At 45.3% G+C, this 14044-nt stretch overlaps 1 protein-coding gene across 3 annotated transcripts in view; it reads left to right on the top strand.

Annotated features, from left to right (window-relative positions):
• Prkg2 (protein kinase cGMP-dependent 2) overlaps positions 1–14044 on the top strand; it is a 108598-nt gene that overhangs the window by 9311 nt on the left and 85243 nt on the right. For all 3 annotated transcript variants that reach the window (NM_013012.2, XM_039091638.2, XM_063272876.1), the window contains exon 2: positions 2697–3170. In NM_013012.2, coding sequence (NP_037144.1) covers positions 2710–3170 — 461 coding nt within the window. In that variant the 5' untranslated portion in view covers positions 2697–2709. The remainder of the gene's footprint in view (positions 1–2696; positions 3171–14044) is intronic.

Raw genomic sequence — 14044 nt, forward strand, 5'->3', positions numbered from 1 at the left:
CACGCCACAGGGTTTTTATAGTTTCTGAGGTGACCTCAGGGAAACAGAGGAGATGGTACTGGGGAGGGGACGGCTAATGCTCTATATTTAATTGTGCTTCAGGTTTGTAAAGTGATTGGATTGGTACTGATGTTTCTTTGTCCCTATACAGCAATGATTCTAGACTGTTCCGTATTTAGGGTGTTATAACTTTTTATTATTAATCCAAGTGTTAATATCCATGGATATACTTCGCAGAGTATATGGTACTCCGGGCTCAGCATACAGTTGCTTCACAGATACAGAATGAGTCATTTGTTCAATATTAGATTTAAATCTGTTTATGCTTGCCACGTCCTCTGTAAGACAATTCTGTGATTATTCCCTTACCTCTCCCTGGCTGAAAATGGTTGTTCACAAACCACAAAGTCCGCCTAGAAAACGGCTCAGGGCCGCAGGACAGAAACTTGTACACATGCTAATTTCAGAGGCCTTTGGGAGTGCCTTTCAGAATATCACTCAAGGTAACGCTCAAGCCTCAAACTAGTCTGACGAATTGTTTATTCTGGATCCAAGTCCGTGCCGTCTCTAAATTCTTCTCTCTCTATCTTTCTTTGTGATGTTAATGGGGAAGGATAACAAATGCTGCCCCACGAACAGAAGCTTTAGGGTTATGCCTGCTCCGTGCTTGCCATTGTGGAAGCAACTCTGCATAGACTTAGGTTTACTAATGGCTGCTTCCAGAGAGAATCCACTGTTAAAAGACGAACCACTTCCTGTTCCTGACTTGATCTTGTGCTGCTTCCATTGGCTGGCGGCATCTGTTTAAAGTCCGAAGACAGTTAACCTTTCGCGTCTTTGTCAGCCTCCGTAGAAGCCACGATTGATCTGGCGGAACTCGTGAAATCCAGTCAACATCTTTGTTTCTCCCTGAGCTAGAAATCTGAAGGGGAGAGCTGGAAAACGCGTATCTGTAAACTTCAGTTTTGATCCTCTGTTTCTGATTGCATAAGGTCAGAATTAATCCAAATGTTTTTCACAGTCGATGCACGGTTTCCCGGACTAAGGCATCCAATAAGGCAATGCTTGGCGGACAGAGAGGAGTCAGTTAGGACAGCATCTGCTGCACTTCAGCTGTGCGAATTCTGCTGTCATGGGATTTTTGCCCACATAGGTTTATGACTTATGCGGATGATTAACTCTTAAAAACGATTTTCTTTTTCAATCTTTAATGATGTGTAGGCTCCCGTGAGTGCAGTGCTAACAGAGGCCAGCAGGGGGCATTGGATCGCTGGAAGCTGGAGTTACAGGTGGTTGTCAGCAGTTGCTACTCTTAACTGCTAAGCCATTATCTCCAGCCAGCCCTGATTTACTTTTTTAAAAAATTCACTATTATTTATGTGGAATTGGCTTGGTAAACCTAAACGTGCTACTTGGTTCCCATTGAAGTAATAGCATCAACGAAATAGAATGTTTGTTGCCAGACTTTTGGATTTATAGTGTATGTTAAAATAAATGCAAAGCTTGGAAAACCCCAGGAATCCCACTGCCTCTACCTTCCCAGCACTGGGATTAGAGGCCTAACTGGGTCTTCATGCCTGCACGTTAAGCACTTCCTCAATTATCTCCCCAGCCCTGCCGTGAGGAGATATCCCCATCTCTTTTGCAAATATATGTGGTATTCATATATGTGTGTGCATGTTCGTGTGTGTGTGTGTGTGTGTGTGTGTGTGTGTGTGTGTGTGTGTGCACTTGCAGGAATTCACATAACGTGTCTGGACCTAGGCAAGCCAGAAGTTGATGTTAGGTGTTGTAAATTTATTTCTACTTTTTTGAAGTGTGGTCTCTCACCCAAACTAGGAGCTCACCCATTTGGATAGTCTCCTTACACAACTCACTCCAGTTGTCTCCTGTCTCAGTACCCTGGACACTGGGAATACAGTCAGACTGCCCTGTCTACCCAGAATTCATGTGGGTACTAACTTAGTGCTTCACCCACTGAACTGTCTTTCCCTCCATGAAGATATTCTTAAGAAAAGAATCGGAGCATCACAGCATGGGCTGTCACTTTTTGTACAACTTGGCTTGGGGACCCAACGTGAAGGATGAGGAAGAAACTTCATACTGATGTTTTCTTCTCAGGGATCGCGGTTCCAAGTTTTTAACGCCAGCATTGGCAGAAAGACAACGCTTACTAGTGTACCAGGCAAGAGCACATTGCTAACAGAGCAACACGGGGTCTGTCTCTACCCTGTGAGGAATGCAGATGTGTGATTTCTAAATCAAGGGGAGCTTTAAAAAAAAAACTGTAGCCCAGTGGATACGGTGGGAGTCGTGATATTTTTTTCAAGCCTCTCTCCATAGATGTGGCTGCTCCTTTGCCTTTAATTTCCGCCATGGTGACAATCCAAACTCAGCCCTGTTAGGAGGCTTTTGACAACTATCCAGAGAGTAGCACTGGAAGAGTAGGTGACGAGGGTCAGTTGTAGAGAATGCTCAAGTGTGACGCCTGGGCTGCTGAGAGACAGGGGAGAATGAACCCAAATGCTAACCGCTCTCTGTAGAGGGATAGAGGAGCTCTGTCATTCGTTTCCTCTGTAGGAATGGAGGGTTTTATTGCTCACGAAGGGATGATGACTACTGCGCGTCTGGAAAGGAGAGGGCTGTTCGAAAGTGGAACGCCCCTTGCTCACCCCCAGTTCTGTGCCCTCCCGTAGGTTCCTGAGCAACATGGGAAATGGTTCAGTGAAACCCAAGCATTCGAAGCACCCAGACGGCCAGTCAGGGAACCTCAGCAATGAAGCCCTGCGGAGCAAAGTGGCAGAGCTGGAGCGCGAGGTGAAGAGGAAGGATGCAGAACTTCAGGAGCGCGAGTACCACCTGAAGGAGCTTCGGGAGCAGCTGGCTAAGCAGACCGTGGCCATTGCGGAGCTCACCGAGGAGCTGCAGAGCAAGTGCATCCAGCTGAACAAGCTGCAGGATGTTATCCACGTGCAGGGAGGAAGCCCACTGCAGGCCTCTCCCGACAAAGTGCCTCTGGATGTTCACCGCAAGACCTCAGGCTTGGTCTCCCTCCACAGCAGGAGGGGGGCGAAGGCTGGAGTGTCTGCAGAGCCCACAAGCCGGACCTATGACCTCAACAAGCCCCCTGAGTTCTCCTTTGAGAAAGCGAGGGTCAGGAAGGATTCCAGGTAAGAAGTTTCTATGCCCTGTGCATTCAAGTGGCCCTCGCAGTAGGAAAGACCAGCGAGGTGTCCATGAAGCTTGCTTCCAAAATGGCGGGGGGGGGGGGGGGGGACGGGGAGCATGGAACCCTCAGTTGTAGGTAAAGAGAGTTTTGTGGAGAATGTATCTCTTATCATGCAGCTTTTACTTCAGATCTGGAATTGCCCCCTGGAAGCTGAGGTATATAGATTCTGAGACAGGTTCAACTGAGGGGCCAGATTTGGAAGATGCCATCTCTGTTCCCTTGACACTCCCAGAGAATGGAAGATCACTTAGGAAGTGTGCATGTGTCTTCCTAAGGATGCAGACTTAACAGTACACACAGTGCAGTGGGGGCCGAACACGCACAGCAAAGCTGGCTTCCTAGCCGCTGGTCTGTGAGAGCCCTGAGGACCACGATGGGTGCTCGAGGGAGGATAACCTCATCCATTCACTGCACAGTTCCTGTTGAGCGCTGCTCCTGCCAGCCACCATAATGGCTGCTTAAGATAAACAAACAGATCTGTCCATCTCATGGGGAGAGATAGCACAGAGAGAGACGGATGAGGACTGTATAATTATTAATTGGGATAAATGACAGTGAACAGAAGTGCTGTCAGAGGGGCTGGGAGGCGTTGAGAGAACTGGGCTTGTCATAGAGGCCCAGCTGATGGATGAGGTGACCTTTAGCTGAGACACAAAGGACAGAACTGGTGGAAATTAGGTGAAAAGAGCAAAGGGAACAGATTAAAAGTTGGAATTGATTTCTAAAACCAGACTGCTTTCCCTCTCGGTGTCTTAAATCAACATGCAGTAAGCATGCATATTTATATGAGCAGTATGATATTTTAACATAGGCATATATATGGTGGGGATTGACGAAATTGGGAATTTAGGGTTTGTGTGTTCTTATGATGTATTTATGTTTGGGGGTGAAATTTTGAAATTTTGAGAGGAGATATAGAATTTCTCCACTGCTTTCTTCTTAAGTGTTTGCCAGTGCGTATTTAGGAGTACGGTTCTGACTAAAGTTTGATTTCCTGATTAGGAGAGAAAGGTTAGTCATGATCTCCTTTTGTGTGGCCTTTCCATAGGCGCTCGTTAATTGACACCAACTCTTCGCCTTGGTGCCGTCTTGGGCAGAGCCTGCCACTCTGTGCAAGATCTGTGAAATTAAATCAAATTTTAATTTACTCACAGGCGCAAGTAACATAAATCAAGACGAAACACCCGACTTAAACAAATAGTTGACCGATCTTGACAACAGAATTAGGAAGGGAGGCTTAATTCCTCAGTTTGTTGACAGTAGCCGGAACAGTGACTGATCAGTAAATACCTAGAAGGGAAAGAGTCATGCTGTGTCATTAATCATAAAATTCCGTAGCTGAAAAAAAAAATCTGATTAATATCAGTCATTACAATGGCTTTGTGGATGGAGTCCAAAGTTTTATTATTAGTTGGTTTAGAAGGGTCTTATCTATTTACGCCTTTCAACATAGTAATTATTCTAGTGGCGTGGGTTTATAAGTTATAGTTATTATGAACATAGGCATATTTTCAGAACTTGTATATCACCTGCCATTGTTTATAACAGACTATGTGTTTTGATATATGAATGTACACTTATTGACTCTATACTGTGTCACTGTACGCATGCGGACGTTACGTGGGCATAAGTAATAGATTATTTACTGCCATCCCCAAATCTCCTCAAACTGAAGCTGGCTTTATATATAGGACAGTACTGAGCAAACTTAGAACAAGGCTGCCTTTGGCTTTCTCTCTACATAAGCCACTATGCCCCTCCTCTTGAAACCAAGGATTTGTTTATTTGCTTGGTCCAAAGACCTACATTCACCTTGAGTCAAAGCTAATCTAGAGCTGAGTGACGAGAGACAAAAGTGTTCCTCTGCGTTGCTGGTTAGCCCGGTTATTACGTGGTAAAGAAATTATCATTTATGCACGTACTGTGGGTGGCCCTGGCGCTGTTTGCATTTTGATGCTAATTGAGCTTCCCCAACAGGGGCTGCCTAGGAGGAGGAGTGAAAGGCTACTCAGGTGTCCTCATTTTAATTGTGAAACTAAGGCTAGAGCTTTTGATTGGGCAGTGGAAGGGAGGGTGGAGCTGAGGAGTTGGGGGAAGAGAGAGAGGGAGAAGGGAGAAGACAGGAAGAAGAGGTGGAAGGAAGATGGAGCTGAAGCACATGGCCTGGAGGAATCACAAGTTAGAAGGGATTTCATAGAAGGGAGTAGAGTAGTGCAGCCATGGATCTGCCCGGTTTAGGCAGGCAGCTTGCATTCATGCTATTTGAGCTGTGTTTTCCTTGCACAGGCTTGTCTGGGTTGGAGAATTCACCACAACACTTAGGATTTTCAAGCCAATCCCCTATGTATTTCCTTCTGTGCATCATGAAGGGGTCACAGAAAAGGCAAGGCAGTGTGCCTCTGAGTGAGGCTTATCAATGATTCCTCTTACCCCAGTGACAAGCCGGATGGGTACACGTCTATGTGTAGGTCAGGATAAAGAAGGCACTGGTTGATTGATTGATTGATTTTTGTGCAATACTGGAGATCAAAAGATGAATTGATTTTTTTAAAAAAAATGATTAGTCCTAAATAGAACAGCAGATAAGCCATGCACTAATAACTCTCATGTACGTTGACAGAGCCTTGAGGTCATAGGCAAGCTCCTTAAGAAGAATATGGGTCCACCATCCCTCAGCGGCCAGCTTGTGTCTCGGCTTTACTTGATAAGTGTCCAAAGGCATTCTCCTTCAGTCCGAAATAACCGTTTAAGCCCAGCTAACTCAGTTCATAGAGGTAATCTTATAGTGTTTCAGAAGTATTCACCAGTAACAATTCATTTTCCCATTCCTAAACACCCCGACAAATTCTGAACGTCTTGTAGGCAGTTTATAAAGATGTTTTATAAGAAACAATGTTCTGGAAGTCAGAGCGCTATGAATACAAGGGTGTTGCTCACTAATGGGCCCTGTATACACAGCCCATGGATTTGGCCACTTTCTGCACAGAACCTGCTAGAGATGTAAGACTGCAGTCACTTAAAATGGCTCCTCTGTTCACTCCTAGGCACTCACAGTTTATTCACTGAGCTTCTCTAATATTTCCTGGATGGACTGAAATCTAAACTCATACCTAACATATATGGATGGCTCTCCACGCATGCCCAGAAAGCTGATGAATATCGTGTGATATTTTCTTTTAAAAGAATACCTTTGTAAACAGAGGTCTCCCAAAATTAATAGCTTAGGGATCTATGAACCGCTATGAAAACCAGAGGATAAATTTTGATGGAATGACAAGAACTTCAAAGTTCAGTTTTGATAACCCACAAGGATCTGTCGCTCACAACACCCCCCAGCCGGTGGCTTTTGAGATCTCTATTCAGCCACACTGTGACTGAAGAGGGAACATCACTGATTTCAAGGGGGTCTCAGCTCAGGCCAGCTTTGTTGACCTGGGTGTGCTAAACATAACTTTTAGAGTTTGAAGAGGTCTAGAAAGTTCAACGATTTGCTCTTAAGGATTAGGCTCTACAGTGGTTCAGTGCTATCTCGTAGGACTTGGTACAGTGACTGAAAGGCTCTGTAACCTGTGCTGTCCAGCGTAATAGCCAGTAGTCAAACATGGCTCTTGGTTGTTTGAAAGGTGGGTGACGCCTGCAAGGAAATGAAATTTTTCAACCTCCGTTACTTGTAGTTATGTACCTACATGTGCGTGGAGAGTACTAGTTGCTGCCATTCTAGAATATGTGTTTTCTGTTGCTGTCGTTGCCGTTGATGGAATTGTGTGACCTCTGTGGACTTTGGGAACACTTTATAGATAAAGTAAGAGCAGTTTTAGGCCCAGCCCCAGAAAATGTGAATGCTCCAGACAGACTGAGGTGATCACAGAGCAGAATTTCTGTGAAGCGGCTCTGGATGTGCGTGCGTGGTACTTTGTAGTCATTTGGCACTGAGCCTGTGGACCAGTTTAGATCTTCAAATGCAGACAGCTGAGTAGGCATGCCGTCTGTCTCTGCTGTAGGCACCCAGGTTTATCAGAGCATCCTAATTCCTGACTTAGACTATTAGGCGTTTTGGTCTCAGAGTCCAGTGTAATGTAAGTGAGCACCAGAAGACCTTGGAGCTCGGGGGAGCTTAGGGATTACCTCACGTTACTGGGAAGAGTATGGAAGGCACACGTCGACATTACAAAATATACCACAGTGGGCGGTGAACTCAGACTGGATTCTAGGATTGACTTAGAGACCTCTGATCTACCCACATAGGTCATTCCCTCAGTTCAGGTCCCACAATGCTTTGTAATAACTAACTCCACCGGTTAGTAATGGTGCCTCCTCCCTCTTCTGTGTAGAACTGAGTAGGACTTGTGCATTGCACCGATGATTATCATCAGCTACATCCTAAGAGAGGCCTGTGAGTAAAGGGTGTGGAGAATGGATTTGGCCCAGGCCATGTTGGACACGGCAGAGCACACGCGGTTCTGTGAATGAATCCTGTGCTTTTCAAGGCTGAAACCAGGAAAGGGCTCGGTATTTTTGTCCATGTCTGACTTGCCATGAGCACCAAGGTAGCTGTGCATGCAGAGGTCGGGCCAGTTACTGGAACGAAGTTTCCTGTTTCCGTAGATGTTGCTTAGCAAACTCCAGCATTGGCAGAGCAAAAATTAGAAGCTCATGCTGAATGTCTGGTGGAGCACAGGCACATTTATCAGAGACATCTGGCAAGTGGCTGCTATGAGCGCCTTTTGCTAAGAACGCTTAAACTATCATTTGAAACTATTGTTCCTCTGTGAAAAGGAAAGATAAAACAAAGGCTTGCCCTGGGTTTCAGACGTGGATTCCAGTTTTGGGGAGGACAATTAGTTTTGTTTGTCACTCCCACCCCAGGGGATGAATAGGTAAAAGTGGAAATCACTGGTGAATCATACGCTGGAGCAAGATGGGGGACGGGGCGAGGGAGAGTGTGCCGTTCTCATTTGTACTTCCTTTCCGAAGGAGAACTGTAAGTGTGCATCAGAGACCCGGGCTTCCCTCACTCAACAGGAGAGTTCTTATGGGAAGAAATAATGGTGATCTATTAGCAAATGTGTGCTAGTCACCAGGCTGGTGCTTCATGAACATAGGGACACGTAATACAGCAACCTTTGTAGATAGTCGCTCCCCTACTTTACATACCACACACACACACACACACACACACACGCACGGACACACACACACATGCATGCATAGGCACAAGCACTTGCACACATGCATGCACACACATATGCACATGCTTGCACAGGCATAAGCACTTGCACACACTCATACACACACACACTATAACTATGTGCTAGTCACAGTCTGGTGTCCCCAAATAGAGACATGTAATACAGCAACCTTTGTAGATAGTCACTCCCCTGCTTTACATATTACACACACACACACACACACACACACACACACACACACACACTCGTACACGCACATGCACACACACATATGCACATGCTTGCACAGGCACAAGCATGCACACACACGCATGCACACACACACACACACACACAATGTGTGCTAGTCTCAAGTCTAAACACTGCATAGTTGCAGAGAAATGTTAACGCTTGCAACAACTTCGTAGATCATCACAACCCACTTTACAGGTGAGAAATCTGGGCCGTGAGGCATGACGTCACTCACTTAAGGGTGCAGAGTTCTACATTTCCGCACAGGAATTCAAAGGCCCCAAAGCGGCTCCAACTTCTGCTCTGCCAGATCTTTTTTTCAAAATTAGAATTAGAAGAGGGCTTCCCATAGTTTGGTTGAAAATGCTTGCAGTAAACTAACTACCAAATAATAATAAATAGATTGTTTAAATGCTATAATTAGCAAGGCAACACAAAACACCACCAGGAAAATCCCTCTCTTTGTTTCTCCAAGAAAAATTACACTTGCAGCAAGGGCTTCTCTGAAATAAGTTCAGAGCACCAGGAATTTGTGTGGGATGAGGGTTGAGGGGCCGAGGTAGTAACTTAGGCGTCTTTATCCAAGAGCTTTCAACAAGCAATTACGAATGTTTGGGGTGAACTCTAGACTTTTACCTATCAAGTCTGGTAGTTAAAAAGTTGGTGTCTATGCTTAAAACAGTGCTAGCATAACCTCCCTATTTAGCGTAGCAAATGCTGGATCGCTCAGTCCAATGGGGGCCTGGGAAAACAGAAATCCAATTGTTTGATCTGATTGCTAGAAGCCATGGGTGATGATTGCCAAGTGCCATGTGTGCTGGAAGGCGTCCGTGTGTTTGGAAACAGAGGTTATGATTTATAACAATAATGCTTGCATAGACACCCAGATCCAAGCTAGCTGCTGAGGAATGGGATCAGGGAACAAAGCTATTGGTTAACTATTAGCCGCTGGTTCTTTCTCTTCCACACAGTATCTCTTGGATGCTTTGGACTTGCCTACTCAGGTATGTGTGCTTTCTCTGTTGTACCAAAGGTGAAGTTAAAGCTCAGGGTATTTGTCACTAGAATGAAGCTTGTAGTGTTGGCAGATTGTTGAAGCAGGTTTGCAGTGTGGGGCTACCTGATGTCTAATTATATTCTCAATCAGATGCAGCATGAATAGCATCCCGTAGGTTTGTATAACCAGGCTTGAGGGTTTTTACAGGGCTGGGGTGAATGAGGGGTACCCTTAAGTTTTATAGAAAAAGAAAGGTTAAGTACAGGGGAGTTTTAAATGTGTCTAGAATTCAATGCAGCTGGCTTGTCATCTAAAAGCAGTTAAATGAATGCATGACCTTTCCAAGAGCTGGCATCTGGCCTCTCTCACTTCCAGCCACTTCTCTCTAGGAAACCCAGGGCTCTGCGTGAGAGCATTCCGTCTCTTCGTCTCTGTCCTCAATGCTTACGTGCTCTGCTTTATTCCTTTCTACCCATTATTCCTTCTCACCACAACCCCGACTTCCAGCCTGTCAGCAGCCAGGTGCTAGGAAAAATATGTAACAGAGCCTCAGAAGATGCCCAGGATTTGAAACCTGACTGTTTTGAACAGTCTGACGTTGGAGCGCTCATATCTAAGCGCCGTGATAACCCTGAGGACACTACCCCACGTACCTCATTCTCACGATGAAACACTGTGTTATTTTTATACTACCCAGAAACCATATCGATTCTAACCAATAGCTTCTGGTTACGGCAGGCAGTGAGATGGCGCTGCAATCACACATGCGAATCAATCCTTATTTACCGAATACTGAATCAATGAAGCTCAATCCTTTAAATATAATTAAGCCACCGTTACCGTTGTGACCTCACAGAGTGCCTCACAAGGTCGTGGTTGTCACCTGAGGTTCCTTTTTAAAAACATTTTTACTCTTTGAGGATTTCATAGGTGTGTCTCAGTCATACTCCTTCTGTTTCCTCCCAGATCCAACCCCTCACCCTCCCACATCCTCCTCCTACAACCACCGCAATATCCCTTCCATATCCACCCCTACATCCACTCCTCCCCAAATCGGTTCCCTCTTCCTTTTTTCTTTTATTAACTCATAGGCTCCAGTCTGCACTGTCCATACACTCACGAGTATGGGACTGTGCACTGGAGAATGGTCAACTGACCAGGAGCCACAGCCCTAGAGAAAACCAACTGGACTCTTCCCCAGAAGCCACCACTACCCATAGCACCTTAGTTAGGAGTCGGACTCACAAGTCCCTTCCCACCCCATTCAAGAATGTTGGCTGGCTTCATCTGGTGTGGGCAGGCAACCATATCTTTGGTGAGTTCAGGAGGGCAGTAGTCCCATCGTGTCCAGAAGACAGTGTTTTGCAATGTTCCCCCCAACCCCCAACTCTTACAATCTCACTCTCCTTTGCGATGGCCCCTGAACCTTGAGGACATGGTGTATTCTAGAGGTCCCAAATGTGGATGAGCATCCCAAAGAAGCTTGTTCTCTGAGCCTTGTAGAATTCCGAGCTTCTGCATTAACGACTATCCGTACCAAGACATTTCCCTAATGAGGCCCGAGACCTGCACTCATCTGTGGGTAGAGAGGCACCCATCTGGAAGGCAGTTTGATATTATGCACATTTACTAAAATAATAGTACTCCACTCACTACTAGAGAGCTACCGAATCACAGCTGCTTGGCTAGACTTGCAGTACCTTGAGTCTAACCGAAAACATTCACATCACTATTGCAGCCATGGGCGTATACCTTGCCACATGGATCATTGTTGCACAAACACAGGATTCACAGCTGGTTAAGAGTCTTGACCCTCCCCTGCAACTGCCCTCGTGGCCTTCATGGCACTTTCAAGTTAACACAGACACAGCTGAATCCCAGCTATTTTGACACACATTTTATTTTGCCTCCTCGCTCCACAATCTGTCGGTTCTGTAGACCTTCTTGGTCATATGGGTTTGGAGCCGTGTAGGCCGGCTTAAACCCCTGTCTTGGAGGCCTGGGTAGGAGCTTGTAGCTAATCTTAATGACAGCTTTCCGTGTCTTCTGAGACAGAATGTGTTTTCCTCATACTTTTCCCCCCCTCATAATCAGTCTGTTCTAGACAGTGCATGTTTCCTGGCTGGGTACACATAGAAGACAACAGTAGAAACCATGCCGTTGAGGAGCCAGTACCCCCTGCACCAGCCTGCTCTATGGGTCAGAGGGAAGCATTGCTCCAGCCCTGGTCTCACAAACACTGTAGTCTCTGTAAGCCAATACCGCTCCCTGCCTGACTTCTAAGATTTAAACAGCAATCCAGGTCTGAGGCAAGAAGAGCTAAGTCAAGGTCAAAGCTCTCCGGTGTCTAGACTCCATTGAAGCACCTTCTTTGCAAAGCAAACCTTTCTCATCCTGTGATGACGCCTCCTGCTTCAAGGTCTCATTTTAAAATAATCTGTCTTTGAAGTATTTTTTAGTTTTAGTTATAAATATTTCAGGGCATTCTTAACTGGCAGGTGTCTTTTTCTTTGTCTAGAACCAGCTGGAGGATGCTTTATATATAATGTATAATAAAGTATGAGTGGTCAGGAAGTCCCATGTCCCTTTAAGCCTCCCAGTCCTAGGTTCTTTCATATCAGCTCAACGGGGGGCTGTGTGTTGGGGGATAATTTCCTAGCAGCAGTCTTGGCAATCTTTTCAGAAGTTTTAGACCATGCTCCCAGGTAGGAAGGAAAAAAGACACTGGTGCTCTCAACCCCCCATTCCCCTTTCCACATGAGAATAGGGACAAGGAACTAAGGAGACACCAGAAGAGGTTACTGCTTAAAACGTCTTGGGACTAGGGACTCAGAGAAATACAAGTAATAAATCCCCTCACAATTTGCAATGTAAACTACATGTATTTGCTACCTCAGAGCATTTTTCGCAGGTCACAAGGCTGCAGTGGAAGGGTCAGTCAGCTGTGCTTTTTTTTCTAGTACCTTCTAGGCCAGTGGTTCTCAACCTACCTAGTGCTTTGACCGCTTAGTACACCTCCCCATGTTGTGGTGAACCTCAACCATGACATTATTTTTGTCACTACTTCATAACTGCAATTTTGCTACTCTTACGAATCGTAATGTAAATATTTAGGATATCTGATATGCAAGCTCCATGGAGGTTGTGACCCCAGGTTAGGAATCACTGTTCTGGAAGGTTCTTTTCCAAGCTCATATAACTGTTGTAGAATTAAGTGCATTGTGGGTACTGGACCAAGGGCCTAGATTTCTTACTGGTTTCAGCTGAGGGCTGAGCCCAGCGACTTAGACCTGTTGAGAGGTCCCTGTGGTATGTGTCTCTCTCAGGCCTCCTTACAACAATTTCTTTGTGGCGGTTGGGGAGTCTCTTTACAGTTGGCTTAGATGTGCTCATAAAACCCTGGGGTGGCCTTCCACTATTGTGTGTTTTGTTGGCAAGGAAAAGGTCCTTGGATCTGCCCCACTGTATGGCAAGGTGTTATATAAGGACATGAAGTAGAAGCCACACTAAACTCTTTACTTCTTTGAGGTGAGACTCTCTGGTCAAAATGGCCCTGTGGGTGTATAAGGCACGTGTAAGAGGTTCAACATCATCCAGTCATACGTCCATGTTCCTGTCATCCCCAGAGCCAAATGATAGGAACCACTTAATATTTATCACTGGATGAAGACAGAAACAGAATGCAGCATGCAGAATCTTAACAAGACGTTATACCTCAGGCTATAACAAAAATGAACCCTTAAGACATTATACTAAGTGAAATAGATCAGGCTCAAGAAGGAAAATGTTGTATAGTTCCACTTATGAGCTATCCGAAGTAGTCAAAATTTAGAGTTATAAAGTAGAGCGTAGCGGGGGGCAGAACAGAGAGATCGAGTGTGTAATGGGTGTGAGCTGGAAGCAATTGAGTTACAGACAATGGGAATAAGTTTAATGCTAATGAACTGTGCATTCAAGTAGTTCAGGGGCACATTTTACATAGTATGTGCTTGGTCACATCATAAAGACATATTCTAGGACTGATGAACTGTGTTCTCCCAAATGCCAGGGCATGCTGCAAGTTCCAGATGGGGGCTGGGAGGAGAGAGAAGGGAGTCAGGCTGTTCTCAGTGCTGCACCCATTTGTTATACCGTGAAAGAGAGTACAATATGTCAACGTGCTACAGTAAACATCGTATTAGTCAGCTACCTGATTGCTTACCTGACAAGCATATACATTTGTTACGTATCTTTTGTTGTTTTCTGTATCTTCCCCTTCCTCCTGGTCTTGCAGAAGGATAGAGGGAAGGATGAGATCCCGTGTTCATATCTAAAACACTTCAGAAGAAGATTTTTATATTATTTTTTAATGTGTGTGTGTACACATATATGGGCAAAGCACCTTTAACCCACTGAGCC

This window comes from Rattus norvegicus, chromosome 14 (genome assembly GCF_036323735.1).
Source record: "Rattus norvegicus strain BN/NHsdMcwi chromosome 14, GRCr8, whole genome shotgun sequence".
In the NCBI taxonomy this organism is placed as follows: Eukaryota; Metazoa; Chordata; class Mammalia; order Rodentia; family Muridae; genus Rattus; species Rattus norvegicus.